General features: G+C 48.9%; 1 protein-coding gene across 1 annotated transcript; it reads left to right on the forward strand.

The window, feature by feature from the left end:
- Positions 1–301: 301 nt before the first annotated feature.
- On the forward strand, positions 302–2205 carry commd2 (COMM domain containing 2). The gene is made up of 5 exons (XM_067229833.1): positions 302–492; positions 626–703; positions 1139–1221; positions 1314–1487; positions 1607–2205. Exons 1-5 carry the CDS (start codon positions 426–428, stop codon positions 1805–1807), a joined length of 603 nt encoding a protein of 200 aa, XP_067085934.1. The 5' UTR covers positions 302–425; the 3' UTR covers positions 1808–2205.
- Positions 2206–17749: the final 15544 nt, after the last annotated feature.

Here is a 17749-nt window from a genome sequence, read left to right on the forward strand (position 1 = left end):
GACAGACATGCAATTTATGTACGTCGTCCAGTAATATACGGATTTGTCTTTGGTTTGCGTACACGCGAAAAGCATGATGGGAAATTATGCGATTATGTTGAGCAAAACGGAACATTTCCGCGATGTAACATTACATAAAAACAGGTCTCTCAAGTTTTATCAAACGTTTGGTGTGAATGCGTGAGACTTCAGAGCCCAGTAAATAAGTTCAACTTCTGTAACTTGTTCAACGTCTAACATGCAGTGTCACTGAAATGCGGAACCGTTGTTGCACTGTGCATTGTTTTCTCGGAATGTTATTCGAATGGGACTATTTCAGTCATGTGATTTGGGTGGATTAGCTTGCTAAATGTGTACTGGTATTCAACTGTACACTCATTAATTAGTGTAACTAGATTGCGTTTTAGTAAAAGTAGTCGGTAACAATGTTGATGGTATTATCTGATGAACATAAGGAGCATTTGGGCTTTCTGTCGGAGGTAGATCCAACAGGTAAATAATGTCTGTCTGTGCTAACTAGTGGCTGCGCTTATTACAAAACAGTTAAAACGCTAGTTGTTTCCATCATTGGACTCAAGAAACTTGCGCTAACTACTCGGCTAACTAATGCTATCTACGTTCCCAGTGGTGGGTGAATTCGGCCGAATTGCCGTGGAATTCCTGCGAAAAGGAACCAACCCTAAAATCTACGAAGGGGCTGCAAGTAAGTATCAGCTAGCTAGCTGTCTATCTTTATTAGCTGAGTTTACATTTATTCATTTAGCAGACGCTTGTACACAAAGGGACTTCCAAGAGACAGCTTTACAAAAGTGCATAGGTCAATGGTCATAAACACCGAGATAGCCCCAAAACATTGTGGGTAGCCAAAACATGAAGCATACATTGTGGAAAGCAAATAAGTGCCAATGGGAAGAAACATAAGAGCATTTAGTTAAACAAGTTACAATTAAACAACATGAACCTCAAGAATTGGAAAAGTGTAGCTGTAGGAAACAAGCAACAATAATATAATTCACAGCGAGTTGGCCTACACATTTGAACGTCTACTACCAAGTCAGTATAGAAATTCAACATGGTCAAGGACAGAGCTACGTCTTCACTGTCTAGCGTACACTGGGCCATCTTATTTCTTGTTTAGGAAAGCTGAATGTTGCCGTGGAGACGGTGCAGCATGGCGTGGAAGGACTCATGTATCTTTTGACAGAGAGCTGCAAGCTTCTGGTAAGGACAGACCTGGGGTGGCCTATTCCCTGCTGCCAACTAGAGTGAATGTGTTTATCCATCTGACCTATTGTCTGATTATCTGCATGTAGATTTCAGAGGTGGACTTTCAGGACTCTGTGCTGGTGCTGGGCTTCTCTGAGGAACTGAACCAGCTCCTGCTACAACTCTACCTGGAACACAGGAAGGAGATCAGAAGCATCCTGAACCAGCTCAGTCCTTCTCTCCCACACTACGAGAACCTGGAGTGGAGACTGGATGTACAGGTGAGTTTCCGTCCACAGAGGCATCTCTCTGTCTGATGGGTTTGTTTTGCCTGGCTGTGTTTGTCTCTGTTTCCACGACAATGCCATATGTTCACTCTCTCTCTCTCTCTCCCGCCTAGTTGGCCAGTCGAGCCCTGCGCCAGCAGGTGAAGCCAGTGGTGACCTTAAAGCTGCACCTTGAGGACAACGAAGGGGTGAAGAGGGCCAGAGTTCTCCAGACTGACCCCGCCACCCTGCTGCACCTCATCAGTAACCTGGAGACGGCACTGGCCGAGATAAAGACCAACCACTGCCGCAGGATCCTGCGCAACATCAAATAACGTCCCCACTCTGCTGACCCTGGAGCTCTGTGGCTTCCTACTGGGATCTGCACTGACACAGGACACAGAACAACCTCTCGGTTCCCAGTGTGGAATCAGAATGGGTTCGAAAGATCTTAATCTCGAGTCTGTGCAATTGTAAAACTCCTCACTCGTGGTTTGGTGTTAGACACAACCCTGCCAGTAGAGGGGGCCACTGCCAAGCCTCGAGACTGGAGGAGGGTGGAGCAAGGACAGTCAGCACTGATAAAGTGAGATTAGGAGACAGACAGCCGCATATAATGAGTATTTACAGACACACAGACTGCATTGAGATACAAAGATGAAAGGCAGTGCAATTCAGATAGTCTTAATTTTGCAGTTTGATCTACTAAACATGTGAGAATAAGGAGGGAGGGCATTTTGTCTGACCAAGGGCAGTTTCTGGCATTTATAAAGTGTTGTAAAGTTCACGGCTCAGTAATCATTTGCATTATTTTTTGCGCGTCAGAAGCTCCAAGTAGTTGTTTATGAAACAATCAAATTAATTCCCAAAACAGCTCCAAGCTGTCTGGATGGTTTTGAGATTTTGTCACACACTTGGCCACTACTTCACAGGTCGAAGTAATCATCTTAATGCTCTGTTGCTATTGCATTTGGCATCTGTCTTTTTTTAATTATTAGTATTTTAAAATGTTTATTGTATTTGAAACCAGTATTTGTTCTGAAACTATGAGTGTTGTTGTTGCTGGGACCAACTAAATGTAGAGAAACGGAAGACCATTGCACTGGAACACAAGAGAGACTAGAAAACGGTTACTTTTTTAAATTACTAACAACATTGTGTCTTGCTTCAAAAATCTACCCTCTAACCAAGAATAGGGATGAAATGTGCCATTATCATGAATGTTTATTATCCATAATCAGCTTTATGCATTTTTCTATTTTTTGGCCTGGAAGTATGGCCCGCATGATTGCCTGAATGTTATGTTACATGTCAGAATTAGTTGAGACATTAAATAAGGTTGATTCCATTTGATGTTTTTTTTCATGATTTGTGGGACTAAGACAATTTATTTTATAAGAAAATTCATCACACAGCTTAAGGTCAGGACTACTGGATCGGTTGTTGCCGCACATTATATCTATTCATATCTATCGATTGAGCGATAAAGATAAATATTGTATATAATAACATTAAATATACAAGCTAGAGGTGGCATGTTATGTTAGCTAGCATGTTATGGAATCAGGCCATCTGTGACGCATGGAGACCTGTGTCATTCACCTTCCCATGGCACTCCCTCAGACCAGGAGTCTTCTAGAAGGTCAGAGTTCCCTCCGGTAACTGTCCTGCTGCTGTAAGGTCCCCCTTACCACCGCAGGATATGACACAGGTGTTTCCTGTGCATCATTTCCTTAAAGTGACACCACTTCCAGGTACCACCTGCCTTCACATCTGAAGGCTAAATATATATATAGATCAATACTAAAATACAGTTAATGGATAATCTTGGTTGGAACAGTGGTTTAACATATTGCTCAATGTCAGTGTTGTGTCTTGATACGATGCAGAAGACTATCTTGTTATGCCAAATTCCTATAAAATGTTAATGCAGGGTGGAATTGATCAGATTGGACGTGACACATGGTGGGACAAAGCTCTCATGAGCATGTATCTTTTAATTGTCAGCTGTGGCCACAAGACAGTCTAAATTCAATCAGATTTCACTTAAGTGAGTTCTGGTGGAATCCTTTAGGACTCTCATTCCCAGACGTAGATGCTGTGTGTGTGTGCTGTGTGTGTGGGTGGTGGTTGAGGAGGAGGAGGAGGGGGGGGGGGGTGAAGGAGTAAGAGGTCAGCAGCTATGGGGGGGATTCAGTAACAGGTGGTTTTCTCAGGCTTGGGGGAGTGGGAGAGAGGCTTGGTTTCAAACGTCAGCTGAACTTTTGCCAAAGTCAACTGTTCTCATGGACAGATGCATGAAAACCTCAGAAGGCCCACCTCAGTGACAGGCTTTGTGTCGTGCCTGTGAGTGTATATATATCAGAAAAGCAGAGTCATCTTAAAGGCTATTGAGTAATGTGCGTATGAGTATTTATCCCAATCCTCCCCCTGAAAAAGTATTATATTTCTCACCAGGAAGCTTGATGTGATAAGTAAAGGGCATATCTTGTGTCGGGTTTATTCTTTACTGCTTTGCTCCACCAGGAAAAGTCCTGTTTAGTGTGCCAGACTGCTAGCTCTCAGTCCAACAGGTTGAACTGAATTAACAACAGGCTAAAAACTTGACAATGCCATAACCGACTCACGGACTTGTATGACTCACTTTCTAGTTGTGATGAACGGTCATAGGGCTAGGGTAGGCTTAGAAAAAAGGAGTTACATAATAAAGTCTGGGTCCACAAGAGACTTAATTGTGAATAACCTTGGCTTCAGCTTAGTGGCCCAAGCATGTCTGTGCTACACAGGATGTCTGGGTTCAAACACTGTATGTCATAGGGTGGGTAACAGGCGGAATATGCGGCTGGTCAGTGCATTGTTGAGGATGAAGAACCACCCCATCAAAGGGATTGTCTTACATGGTGGCACGTGCCAAATCTTAGCTCTGGCCATTTCAAAGGACAGCTGTCTATTATAAATGACCATGCTTTCATTCTACCACTGATGGTATGAAGGGACCAGGATGGCCTAACAGGCTTCATTTTATTTATTTTTAATTAGGCTTCCTCTGGTAACTACACCAGAAGAGCCAGAAGTTTTTTAACTTGTGCTTTGTAGATAAGATCCCGCTTCATCTAGACAGCACATCGGATTTCTTGCATCATTTGTGTAGAAACCCTACCTTTGTTGTAGATGTGTAGGATACATGTCTTTCAAAGCAATATTTAGCTAATTGAATACAAGACGATATGGCTGAATTTAATGTCCACAGTGTCTATGTGTCAATAATGCACATTTCCTTTTGACTGATGATTTTTCAAACCTTATAGGCTTCCAGTTGACATCATGCTGAAGTACCATGCGCAATTTCACCTTGATATGTCAAAAGATGACTGAATTACAGCTGCTTAAACTTTGTCCCAAAGCTGACCAAAGCTAATAGCCTGTCCTTTCTATTCAAAGACTGAACAGTTGATGTGTAGCAGAGGCGATACAGAGGCTGACATGTAACCACATGCTCTTCAAAATGTTCAAATCTACATTCAGCCTGTTGTTGTTGGCCAAACATGATTTTGCTCTCTTGTTGTCCAACTCTTAAACCTTCTACGATGTATATTTTATTATATTTTGCCATTTTGAAGAGGAACCCGCATTGCTGCTTGCAGCTATATTTTATTATTTATTTGTATGTATAGTTTATTCATGGCGCTATTGAATTCATGAATATTAGGCATAGAATAGGCCCCACATGATTGCTTTTATCAACAGTCAAATCTGTTAAACCGTCCTGTAGGCTAGGCTAATGGGGGGGCCTTAAACCACAGGCTGTATCAGATTAAACATTCCTAGAAGATTATGTGTTGGTGTTTGTATGATACGGATGACGCTGTTATTTCTTGACTTCTTAAAACGCATAATAGTTAGCTTGTCCAGCAGGTTTAGGATGTGAACCATCTATGAACTGTGTGCCGTTCCATCTGAGGTCTGTGCCTGTCCCAATTATGTCCTTACGGGGCAGTGTGCAACAGCTGTGATTTTCTTCTTTCAAACTTCGACAATTCATTTGAATCAGGAACTTGTTGCAGTACTTAGTCTGGGTTACCTTAAGTAGTCTGATTTCTTTCTTAAACACAATTGTAGATTTAGTGTCCATGGTGGTTTCAGTCTGTTTAAGGTGTTGTTTTGTAATCACGAAACTGTGTTAAACCCCTCGAGCGCCGTGCTTATGAATTATGCATGAGAGCCTGCTGACACAGACACAGGCGTCGTCGTAGGAAAGTGGAGTTTACAAACTTTGGGACGGGAGCGGAGTCCGGGCAGCAAAGAAACTGAAGGAATTTCGCCGTCAAAACAGGACAGAAAGTTAAAAGTAGCCATTCTCATGTAGGGGGCACTTTTAAGTGTTCTCTCTAACTTTTCGAGAGTTGTTTTTGCGTAACAAACGACTGAGAGGTGAGAAAACATTTTGTCCACCGAGAGTGTTTATGAAAGTTAAAGTAAAGACCTACACCGAGGTGCATATAGATTCACCAGACAGTTTTCTGTCGTCGCATTATTCAGTTCCGATTTCAATACATTTGTATCGTTTTGGTAACTTTTTTGTCAATCAAAAATGAGCAATAACCCACTGCAGCCAATGCCTGGACAACAAGTTATCCATGTCGCGCAAGATCTGGATACAGATCTCGAGGCGCTTTTTAATTCGGTTATGAACCCCAAACCGAGTTCATGGAGGAAAAAACTTTTACCGGAGTCTTTTTTCAAGGAACCCGACTCTGGATCTCACTCCCGACAGTCAAGTACTGATTCTGGGAGTCATCCGCCCCGGCTGACTGTGCAGCACGTACGGTCACATTCCTCGCCCGCGTCCCTCCAACTTGGAACGGGAGCCAACCCGACTCCAAGTCCGGTACATCATGCGCATATCCGACACCAATCTTTCGATGTCGCCGAGGAGCTACCCCTGCCTCCTGGATGGGAGATGGCCTACACTTCCAACGGACAAAAGTATTTTCTAAAGTAAGTGTACATTTCATTCTGCTGACCTTTGACATCCCCGTGACGCTTACTTTCAAGGGCTCCGTGGAGTTCTTCAATAAATGTATCAAAAATACAATTTGGACTTGTGCCATTACGTTGCGGGGCCCTAATCAGACGCATGTAAAGGTCAAATAACGACGCGATAGACGGCCTCTGTGTATGTAACTTGAGTGTGAGCCTCAAGAACAATAGATGAGGATCAGTCGTGAACGAGCGCCCCTGTGAACAGCGGCCGTTCCCTGTTTTTTTTTCTGTCTGTCAGCTAAAACCCCCACACTCGCCCACCCTAACTGACGGGTCGAATCCACTACCTAACGCGGTGTATCCTAACACATGTGTGTTTGAGCCGCAAGGCCTGCCGCTATCCCTGCCTGTTAAACAGGAAGACATTTTCGAAACTTGACAAACACAAACCACATAGTTTGAAGCGCTCTAGGCTATTGTTTATATCTAGGTTAATCCCTTTATGGGAATGATTTAATCGGCATCATTAAAGAATGACAAAGAATGAGCACCTGCCAGGATTGTTCTGTAGATCGCCTTGTCAGTTTGGGCTAGGCTACATGATATCCCATCACTTCTCGACCATTGTGACATTGTGCAATAGCAGCCCGAGCAAAGGAGGCGTTTTGTTTCCTCGTCTGAGGATCCGCCAGTGCAGCCAAGCCGTCTGCCCTCTGACCAGGTGGAGATAATCTCCTCTCACGCACAGAGAAGCAGGGGTTCAGGAGGAGATAGGAGATACTGCTGTGTGTGTGGTGTCAATGACCTCTCCACTTCCACCGGGTCTCTGCTCAGCACCCAGGTGTATAGAAGTGTCTAAATCCGAAGTATCTACTGTGTGAGCAGATTAGGAACAGCCACGTTCTCCCAGTCTCTATTATCGCTCTCTTGTCTCTCTTTCTTTCTCTTTCTCGCTCTGTCTCTTTCTCTCTCTCTCTTTCACTCACTCACACACTCACACACACACACACCCTTCTCAGTAGCCTGTGTTCCGGTACATCTACTGTAGATAAGGATGTGATTAGCTTATCAGTGGGGACGCTGTATCCGTCCATCTTCGCTGCTGAAGGTGTGACCAACCAGTCTCAATGCTAATGTGTGTTTTAGAGTCCTCACCCTGAGCGAGCGGGGGTGAGGACTCCTATTCTTCCCTGCTCTAGGGTCACCCTGCTCACCTGACCGACTGTGTCTGAGCCTGTGTGTGTGTGTGTGTGTGTGTGAGAGAGAGAGAGGCCAATACAGAGATACTAGTGTGAGAGGGAGACTGAAGTGGCACTGAGAAGCTTGTGTGTGTGTGTGTGTGTGTGTGTGCGTGTGTGTGTGTGTGTGTGTAGGGGGGGGGGGGGGGATGGGGTCAGCTCTGTAGAGTGTTTTCAGGGGGCAGTAATTATAGAAGGAGCGAGAAAACAGCACCCTAGGGCACGAGCCAACACACACACACACACACGCAATGAAACAGTATTTAATCCTACTCAGGTGAAACAAGGTACTTTAGGTACCTGTTGAGGAAGGGTTCATGTTGCCTTGGTTCATGTTGCCTTGGTTCATGTTGCCTTGGTTCATGTTGCCTTGGTTCATGTTGCCTTGGTTCATGTTGCCTTGGTTCATGTTGCCTTGGTTCATGCGGTGAGAGAAGAAGCTGACAGACCGGGACGGAGGTGGTGGACGACCGCAAAAACGAGAGGCCGTCTGGGAATGCCCGTGACCAAGGGTTCTATTGAAAGTTCCTCCTTCTCCATCCTGTCCTCCTCCTTCCCACCTCCCCCCTAAGCGTGGGGGAGGGGTAGGCATGGCTCCCCCTGTCTCCTGTCCCCTGGGGGGAAGAAGGGGGGGGGGGGGGTCCTCTGTGTTTCTGTCACCACCAGCAGAGCTGGGAGATCCTGCACTCACCGCACCCTGCAATTAATCTGGCCTGCACCCCCATCCAGTCCCTGAAGCCATACAGTCACATAGGGGGGTTAGAACTCGTACTAGAGTCCGAGATTTCTTTCGTAATTTGGACAAGCGTGTGTGTGTGTGTGTGTGTGTGAGCACGTGCGTCTTCCCAGAAGACTATTATTCTTATATCCTCCCACATGCACACACGCACACTTTCACAAATGCACCCACGCGTTTGAATGTACGATCAGCCTCTTGCATCACAATGACTAGATACATTTCCTGCAGTTCCCACTGAAGGGAAGAGGTCAGCAGGCAAGGGGGGGGGGGGGGGGGGGGACAGGGACCAGTCTGCTCCCAGCTCTTCCCCCAGTTCTCGCATTCCTCCCCCTGGAGACGAGTCCAGACCCATCTGAGCCTTCATTCCTCCCCTTTCCTCCCCCAGCCCCCCATCCCCCTCATTCTGTAATAAGAGATGGTTCCATTGCTCCATAGAAAGTCACTGAGACTTCTGTGTGTGTTTGTGTGTCCACATGCATGTCTGATTGCCTGGGAATGTGTGTGTGTCGTGTGTGTGCGTGCGTGTGTGCGTGACTAGTGTGCGTGTGGAAGAGAGAGGCTGTATGTCTAGCATGCTGCACAAGGCTGTCTCCAAGCCAGCTTGCCAGGGCATGTGTCTGGAGAGCTGGATTCTCCTCCTGGGTTGAGGGGCCTTGAGTCAAGGTGCTCTGCCCTTATCCAGTCAGCGTTCTGTGTCCTCAGACGACTTCCCCAGCCTGGGGATCCATACCAGCTCTACCCGGAATGCTTGGATGTGTGTTCCTGTTCAAGATTGGGATTTCTGGCAGCTTTTTCTGTGGACCATCTGTCGGCCATCTTGGAGCCGTTATCGTGAACGTTTTGAGTCTGAAGGAACACAGACCCACAGACAGACGAGGGCCTTGTGCCTCGGTTTTCTAAACGGGCACATGCTGCAGCCAGCCCTGCAGGGTCCTAAAGAGGCCCGGGGCTGATTAAGAACTGCTTCCTGTCTGTGTTTTTACTAGAAGAACGAGAGGCTCTTCTCCGAGAGAAAAGAGTCCGAACAGAAGCACCTTTATAATGCCAGTTGCGGGACAAGCTGCAGATAGTCAGGGCTGCAGAGTTACTTGCTCTGCAGAGTTACAGGGCTGCAGAACCATATTGCTCCGGCGGGTTGCGTGACAGGCAGACATAAACTGTATAAAAGCAATTTAACTACAGGCAGAGCCAGGGTCATGTGGGCAGAAATGAAACCATCAAGGCGGGTGTGTGTGTGTGTGTCTGTACCGTGTTCTAAGCTCTCTGTGCTCTACTGTACAGCCTGCACCGTGTTCTAAGCTATCTGTGCTCTACTGCGCAGCCTGCGGCCTTCTGCTGTCTCCCAGTACAACAGCTGAGGTGCCACCCTGTGCCCCTGTGGCGCCCCTCATCCAGACCCCATACACACAGACACCCAATCCATAGAAACACTGTTATTTATGGGCCATGGGGCTGAATACACTGCCTGCCAGGATGTGTGTGTGTGTGTGTGTGTGTGTGTGTAGGTGTGACCTTCCCTGGCCACCCGAAAGGACAAAAGCTCCTTGGTGTTGGGAGTCAGGTGGCTGAGCGGTTAGGGAATCGGGCTAGTAATCCGAAGGTTGCTGGTTCGATTCCCGGCTGTGCAAAATGACGTTGTGTCCTTGGGCAAGGCACTTCACCCTACTTGCCTCGGGGAGAATGTCCCTGTACTTACTGTAAGTCGCTCTGGATAAGAGCGTCTGCTAAATGACTAAATGTAATGTGTTAGAGTAGTGTAGTGTGTGTGTGTGTGTCTGTCTGTGCTTCTGAGTGTCTGTGATCAGACTTCTTGTCTCTGTGACTGTCACGGCATCGTTTCCACGCCGACACACAATGACCCCCTTTGACTTGTGGAGAATTTACTCTTAACTATGAAATGTTCTATTTCTGGATATGGTGTTCTATATTTAAATGCTGTAATTGAATTACATCGGCGATGGTCGCCAATGATTAAATCAGACTTCTGAAGCAAAGTAGCTCAAAGTTCCCCTGTTAGATACAGTGTGTGTGTGTGTGTGTGTGTGTGTGTGTGTGTGTGTGTGTGTGTGTGTGTGTGTGTGTGTGTGTGTGTGTGTGTGTGTGTGTGTGTGTGTGTGTGTGTGTGTGTGTGTGTGTGTGTGTGTGTGTGTGTGTGTGTGTGTGTGTGTGTGTGTGTGTGTGTGTGTGTGTTGATACTGACCTTGACCCAGAGGTTTCTTACGGGAAGGCAGCTGTAACCTGTCAGCACAGGAGAGCGGGGGGAGACATACTCCTGTGATCTGCTTCTTATCCGCACACACACACACACACACACACACACAAAAGCCTTTGTGCTTCTGTGAGTGTGTTCCAGCTGACTAGGAGAGGCTCTACAGCGGAGGTCTTGGAAGTGGCTGCAGTGTTTAGTCTGACAGGCCTCCTCCTCAGCAGCTTTAGGTACACTGTCCTGTCAGAGCCCTGGACACATGTCTGCCTATGGTGGTTACAATCGTCAATCTCTGTCTTTCTTTCTGTCTCTCGTGCTCTCTCTCTCTCTCTCGTTCTCTCTCGTGCTCTCTCTCTCTCGTGCTCTCCCTCGTGCTCTCTCTCTCCCTCTTTCTCTCTCTCGCTCGCTCCATCCTCCATGCCGTTTCTCCTCCTGTGTTCTCTCTCCTTCCATCCCGGCACATAAAGTGTATTATCTTTGGCTCATCCATTCTTCATAACAAGTGGCGTGTGTTCCCCTTAGTGTATTTGTCACCGTTTCCCAGTGACGTGTGTGGATGGGGCCAGCAGTGGACACGTGTCCTGGGGATGAGATGGCTGTGGATAGTGGCACGGTGGTATTTTCCACAGTCCCCCCCCCCCCCCCCCCCCCCCCCCCCCCCCATCCCCATCCTCAATAAGCAGCTCAGAGAGATGTTGCCGTCTACAGGATATGGAACTGGTCATTTCCTGTTGTTTGGAGTTGGAAATGGCTAAAGGGGCTCTGCGGGGTTTCACGAAGCGAAAACAATAAACAGATAAACAGGGCCACGCCACTTCAAAGGGCCGTGCGGAGGGGGTGGGGGGGAGGGGCGTGGGCACTACACACAGCCTCTCTTTGCATTGTGTTAGGGCCTGCCTGCCTGCCTGCCTGCCTGCCTGCCTGCCTGCCTGCCTGCCTGCCTGTCTGTCTGTCTGCCTGCCTGTCTGACTCTGTCTGTCTGTCTTTCGGTCTGACTCTGTCTGTCTGTCTTTCGGTCTGACTCTGTCTGTCTGCACATCTGTGAGTGAGTACATTCAAACCATCTCTTATCTTCATACCATGAAATCAACCACATCGAGTCTCACTCAAAAGCTCGCCCTTTGCTATTCTCATTGTTCACTGTTTTGAATACCTCCGAAGGACGAGAGCTCAGAGAACTGTGGTGTTGTTGAAGGGGCCTTGACAGCATTGAGGTAGACTAAATCAGCCTAATTATCCAGAAAAGCATCTGCATTCCTCGCCACTTCAAAAGGCCCATGTGGGAACACAGACACCCAGGTTCTGGGATTGTGAATGTGCTCCTCTCCAGTGTGGGGCCTACTTGATATGGCAGGCCTGGAGACAGAGTTTGTTGTTTTCAAAGTAGAGACTGTTTATCCTTAAACAGAGATGTGAAGGGAGTGGAGCGAGGCCCGGGCCGGCGCTGCCTCTCGGGTGTTTCATCACGTCCGCCACGGATGAGTGCGTGTTTACGTTTGGGCCTGAGGATCATGGCTTCCGGTAAGCCTGCCGGTCCTGTGGACGGTAAATGTGTGGCCCTTTTATTTACGTTTTTTTCCAGTTAAAGGCCGTGCTCTTACTGTGGAGAAGTGTCTGTACACAAAACACACACACACACGTGCACACACTCCAACATGTACACACTCACTGATTGACTGCCCCCCTGCCCAACTCTGCCCCCACCCTCCCTCTCTCCCTCCCTCTCTCTCTCTCTCTCTCTCTCTCTCTCTCTCTCTCTCTCTCTCGCTCTCTCGCTCTCTCGCTCTCTCGCTCTCTCGCTTCTCGCTCTCTCTCTCTCTCTCTCTCTCTCTCTCTCTCTCTCTCGCTCTCTCTCCTTCCTTCCAGTGTAGCCTATTCATGGGCTATGGAATGTGAGCAGCAGCTATGTGGGTGTATTGTTCCCAGGGCAGTGGAGGCTTTAGCTGCCCCAGCCTCTAGCTGCCTCCCTGGGCCTCCAACCCAGCCTCTCCGGCCTCCAAGCCAGCCTCTAACTGCCTCTCTGGCCTCCAGCCCAGCCTCTAGCTGCCTCTCTGGCCTCCAACTTTGGCATTTCATTGAGCATATCCCCAGCCAGCTACTGCTGCTGCCAAACAGCTACGGGTTCACAGAACAGGGGGCCACTAATGTTTCTGTGAACACGTATCTGTGTGTGTATTTCTGCAAACATACACGTGTGTGTGTGTGCACGTAGGGGTCAGCTTATTGGCTAAGGGGTCCAGCCCCTGATTCAGAGGAATTTCACATGTGATGTATTGCTCAATCACTGGTCCCATGGGCCACTTGACGGGCCCCAGCCGAGAGTAGGCTAAGGGCCATTGTCCCCCTGCAGGGTTTCCCTGGCCTGGGTGGCATCGGGAGGGTGGGGTGGGTGGGGGGTGGGTGGGTGGGGGTGCGGGACTGGAATGTGCAGGGTGTCCCATCTGTGAATGACACTGCATTCCTCAGGTGACCGGCTTCTGGAGTGAATGGAGCTGGTCACTCTTTCACCACCCTGCACCACCCACTGACCAGCCCAGTGGGAAACTGCCACGATGCCACTACACCCTGACGTTATGTCACAACAAACGATAAATACATGAAATAAATAAAGTAGTTTTAGGGAACAATGTCTGTGTGTGTGTTTATATTTGTGTTTCTCAGTGACTCTCTCAGGCTAACACCCACCATTGACTACCGGTCCTTCTAGAGTGTGATGTCAGAACAGGTAAATTCACATAGCAGCCAACCATACTGGCTCCTGTCTGCTGTACAGTGCTTATGCGCACACACACACACACACACACACACACACACACACCCCATGTTGCAACCTCTATGAAACATCGTCCTCCTGCTCTGCCTTTTGGCTGAGTTATACAGCCGTGGTAGTATAGTTTGTTTGTATAAAAAAATATATGTATATAAATACTTAGGGAATTTAGCTGGAGAAAGAGAACGGAGGACATGTATGATTCGAACCCAAGCCCCCGCGTTAACCCGTGTGTTCTCTTCGGGTCATTCTGACCCATCAGTCGTTGTGACCCACCGTCGTATTGCGACAACTTTACCGCATACAAAAACAAAGTGAAGCATTTTCTTTTAACCGTTGGGCTGTCTCAGACCCCCACACATTGCGAAGGTTAAAAGAAAATGCTTTTTATTTGTTTTTGTATTGGGTAAAATTGGGTAAACACAACGATGGTTCATTATGAACCTTTGGGTCATGTGACCCGAAGGCAGCACAAGGGTTAAGGCCTTAACCCACACGGTACACACACTATACCGCTGAGCTACCAGGGCGCCGCGGGAGAGGGAGTTTTGACAGCACCATCAGTCATCCTGACTGGTATTATTATAATCTGCTCAGTTCAGTGGAATACTGGATGGAGGGAGGGAAGAGGGAGGTGGAACAGGGATTTGTTTTTGTCCTTTTTGTGGTGGGAAAAAAAAGTACAGAGTAGAATAGAAGGTTTACAGTGGCTCAGGACAGGCTGTTCAGTCAGGGGCCCTACTCAATGGTCTCACACACACACACACACACACACACACCGACACACACACACACACACACACACACACACACACACACAAAGATATGCTTCATGCCAAAATATTCATTGTAAAACAGTGTGTCGATGGAGGGGGTATGGGTTGGGGCAGGGGTGGGAGGTGGGAGGGGCTTGGAGGAGGTTGTTGTGAGTGGAAGCCAGAGTTGATTCCCATGTCTGCTGTTGGGTTGTCAACAAAGCTGTCTTTGTCCTGGCGGCATTAGGCCAATATCAGCCTACTGGTTTCACTATAGGCCACTGGAGAGGGAGGGAGAGAGGGAGAGAGGGAGAGAGGGAGAGAGGGAGAGAGGGAGAGAAGGAGATAGAGGAAAGAAGGGGGAGAGGGAGATACAGGAGAGGGGGAGAGGGAGATAGAGGAAAAAGGGGAGAGAGGGGTGTTTGTCTGTTGTTGAGTGTAGGGTTGGAAACATGTAGGATGGGGGTCTTCAACCTTGTTCCTGGAGAGCTGCCTGCCTGTAGGTTTGTGCTCCAACCACACTTATTTGACCTGATTCTACACTAGTGACCTGATCAACCAGCTCATTATTAGAATCAGGTGTGCTAGATTAGTGTTGGAGTGAAAACCTACAGGCAGGTGGATGTCCAGGAGCAGGGACAACCCATGCGACCTGGGGGCCAAGAGTCGGACTTGGGAGGGGCCAACTCCCTCCCCCCCTCCCTCAGCCTAACTTAACTGATGGGGGGGGGGGGGGGGGGAGCGGAAGGTTAGTTGATCCAAGAATGTGAACGTGGTAACACTGGTTGTCACGGTAACATGGAAAATGCCTCCCTCCTCTCCCTCCCTCAGCGTGCCACAACACCACAGCATTCCGGGTTCGGCATTCCGAATCTCCTCCCTTCCTTTCCCCCTCCCCTCCTATTGAGGTTGCCCGGCAACAGACTCTGGCAAGATGGCCTCCCTGGGCCTGGCCAATCAGTAGATTCGGTGACCTGGAGAGGAAGAAGTGTTAGTTTGGACGTGAGCTCAGCGAGGGCTGTAGTGAGGTCGCTGTTGCTGGAACACCGACTCATCCAGAGTTTCTTTCCTCTCGCTCTTTCCTTACGTCTGTCTCATATTTTCTCATTCCCTCACTCGCTCTGTTCTCAATCTGTTCATCAGCATCCCATCCAGTGCCCCCTCTCTCCGCTGTCCTACGCCTTGAACACACACACACACGTACACACACAGCTCTTTTGAACTGTGTGTGGCGTCTTTGAATATTGGAACTCTTAGATATTCATGAGGTCATTCAGTGTTATCTGGAGGGATCTTTGAGGCAGACTCCCAGAGAGAGAGAGAGAGAGAGAGAAAGAGAAAGAGAGAGAGATGGAAGGGGGGAGGGAGGAGAGATGGGACCCACCCAGTCCACAGTTGGAGCAGTTCCCCATGCTGGGCTGGGGGCCAGCCAGTCCAGTGTGACGGGCCTGAATGATGCGTTTGTCTCCTTTCCTCTGAAGTGTTCCGGGAGCGAGACGCCCGCACGGATCTGCCCTTTGATTGGTCAGACGGAGGGCAAGGGAGCATATGTGGTGTAACTGTCTGGAAGGCAGAGTGACAGACAGACAGGCAGACAGACAGACAGGCAGGCAGGCAGACAAGCACAGAGAACTTCTCATTCAATAGACAGTCAGTAGTCCAATCCCTCCCTCCCTCCCAACTCCTCCACATGTAGTGTTCTAAAGACTTGTGACCATTTCAACAGAGGCCTGTGTGCTGGGTGGAGTGAGGTGGGTGGACAACTCACCCTCACAACTCACAGTCATTCTCTACTGTGCTGGTAAGAGGTTACTTACTCTCACGGCTCACTTCCTTGTTGTGTTTGTGTGAGTGTGCTTTGTGTGTGTGTGTATGAGTATGCCTTTTAACTAGTCAAGCCAATCAGCTGCAGGGCTATAGTTAGATATCTCTAACAGCTGCCATGGTAGTGCCCTCCCCCTCTCTCTCTCTACACACACACACACCTACCCACACCCCCCCCCCACACACACCCACGCACACACCAGTTGTCCTAACTAGTAACCAGAGGAGCCTCCAGTGGGCCTGAGGAACAGCTGAAGAACGCCCCCGGGGGAACGCAGCATCCAGCCAGCTCCCCAGCACGCTGGACCCTGCTTCCATGGCGAGCACCCCCTCCTCCAGACCACCTTGCTGCGCAAGACGCTGGTCCCGTGGCGAGGCCTTGCAATGAGGCCTCGTCGGGACAGGGTCTCCAGTGCTTGTGTGCGGTGCTCGTTTGGTTTCATCGACCAGATCTTGAGGAGCCGTGAGAGCATCCGATGAACAACAAGCAGGTCCCGGCCCTGGAGACGGGGGGTCCAGTCAGCCCCGGTGGAGCAGGTGGTTGGGTGATCAGCAGCCCTGACTGGGAGGTGACACCTGGGCTTTAGCTCAGCCGGTTGGCGCATGGCAACCCACACGTCTGACCTACGGGCTCAGCTTCTCTTGTGGCACGTCCTCGGTGCCAGCCTTGCCCGCCCCAGCATGTCTGGGTGCCTGTGGTCGCATCCTGCCAGAGCTCCTCCCCCTGGCTGGCACTGACCAATAGCGAGGCCTATAATTAGCTGCCCGCACTTTCCACTTCCTCTCTGGTCTCTAATTGCTGCCTACATTTCCCAGGGAGCCCCCCTGTCGTGAGGTGCAGCGCTCCACCACGGGCCTCAAGGAGCAGCTGGGCCCAGACAGCTTAGAGGAACGGAGGACGTCCTGCTCTAGAATGGTGGGCTGTGTCCTACTTCCAGTCATTCACACAGCCATTGTGTTATAGTGAAGGGGAATTCCCCAGTAACCGGAGCGGGCTCTGGTTGGCTGTGAATGGGTAACCCTATCTCCGGGACCGCCCCTCTGGTCAGTGTGTTACTGCACTAACCACAGGGTCAGATCTCCCAACAGCACAGCAATGCTCTGATTGTCCTGTGGTCTGAGATTGTGGGGTTGAGACTGTGTGTGTGTGTGTGTGAGAGGGACAGAGAGAGGGACAGAGAGAGAGACAGAGAGAGAGACAGAGAGAGAGACAGAGAGAGAGACAGAGAGAGAGACAGAGAGAGACAGAGAGAGAGACAGAGAGAGAGACAGAGAGAGAGAGAGAGAGAGAGACAGAGAGACAGAGAGAGAGAGACAGAGAGAGAGAGACAGAGATACAGAGAGACAGAGAGACAGAAGACAGAGAGAGACAGAGAGAGACAGAGAGAGACAGAGAGAGAGAGAGACAGAGATACAGAGAGACAGAGAGACAGAGAGAGACAGAGAGAGACAGAGAGAGACAGAGAGAGAGAGACAGAGATACAGAGAGACAGAGAGACAGAAGAGAGACAGAGAGAGAGACAGAGACAAGCAGCTGCCTGGTGGGGATGTGTATTTATAGAGTTCCTCTCCACCTTGGCACAGTGGGACAGGACAACCCAGTACCTAAACACGACCCCCCCATACACAGTTTCCCCCTCCCCTTCCCTCCTCCGTACTGTAAATTATAATTTATCTAAGCAACAACGTCAGTGCTGTAGTTACAGACCATGGCACCATTGGGTAATGGAGGATATATGAGTTATGTAATTACTCTTTATCT

Source organism: Osmerus mordax, chromosome 26, assembly GCF_038355195.1.
Source record: "Osmerus mordax isolate fOsmMor3 chromosome 26, fOsmMor3.pri, whole genome shotgun sequence".
In the NCBI taxonomy this organism is placed as follows: domain Eukaryota; kingdom Metazoa; phylum Chordata; class Actinopteri; order Osmeriformes; family Osmeridae; genus Osmerus; species Osmerus mordax.

Excerpts from the sequence above, each read along its gene's own strand:
- commd2 (XM_067229833.1), top strand. The coding sequence starts at position 426 with ATGTTGATGGTATTATCTGATGAACATAAGGAGCATTTGGGCTTTCTG. Across the intron at positions 493-625 it reads GTCGGAGGTAGATCCAACAG|TGGTGGGTGAATTCGGCCGA; the intron begins GTAAATAATGTC and ends CTACGTTCCCAG. Across the intron at positions 1,488-1,606 it reads AGTGGAGACTGGATGTACAG|TTGGCCAGTCGAGCCCTGCG; the intron begins GTGAGTTTCCGT and ends TCTCCCGCCTAG.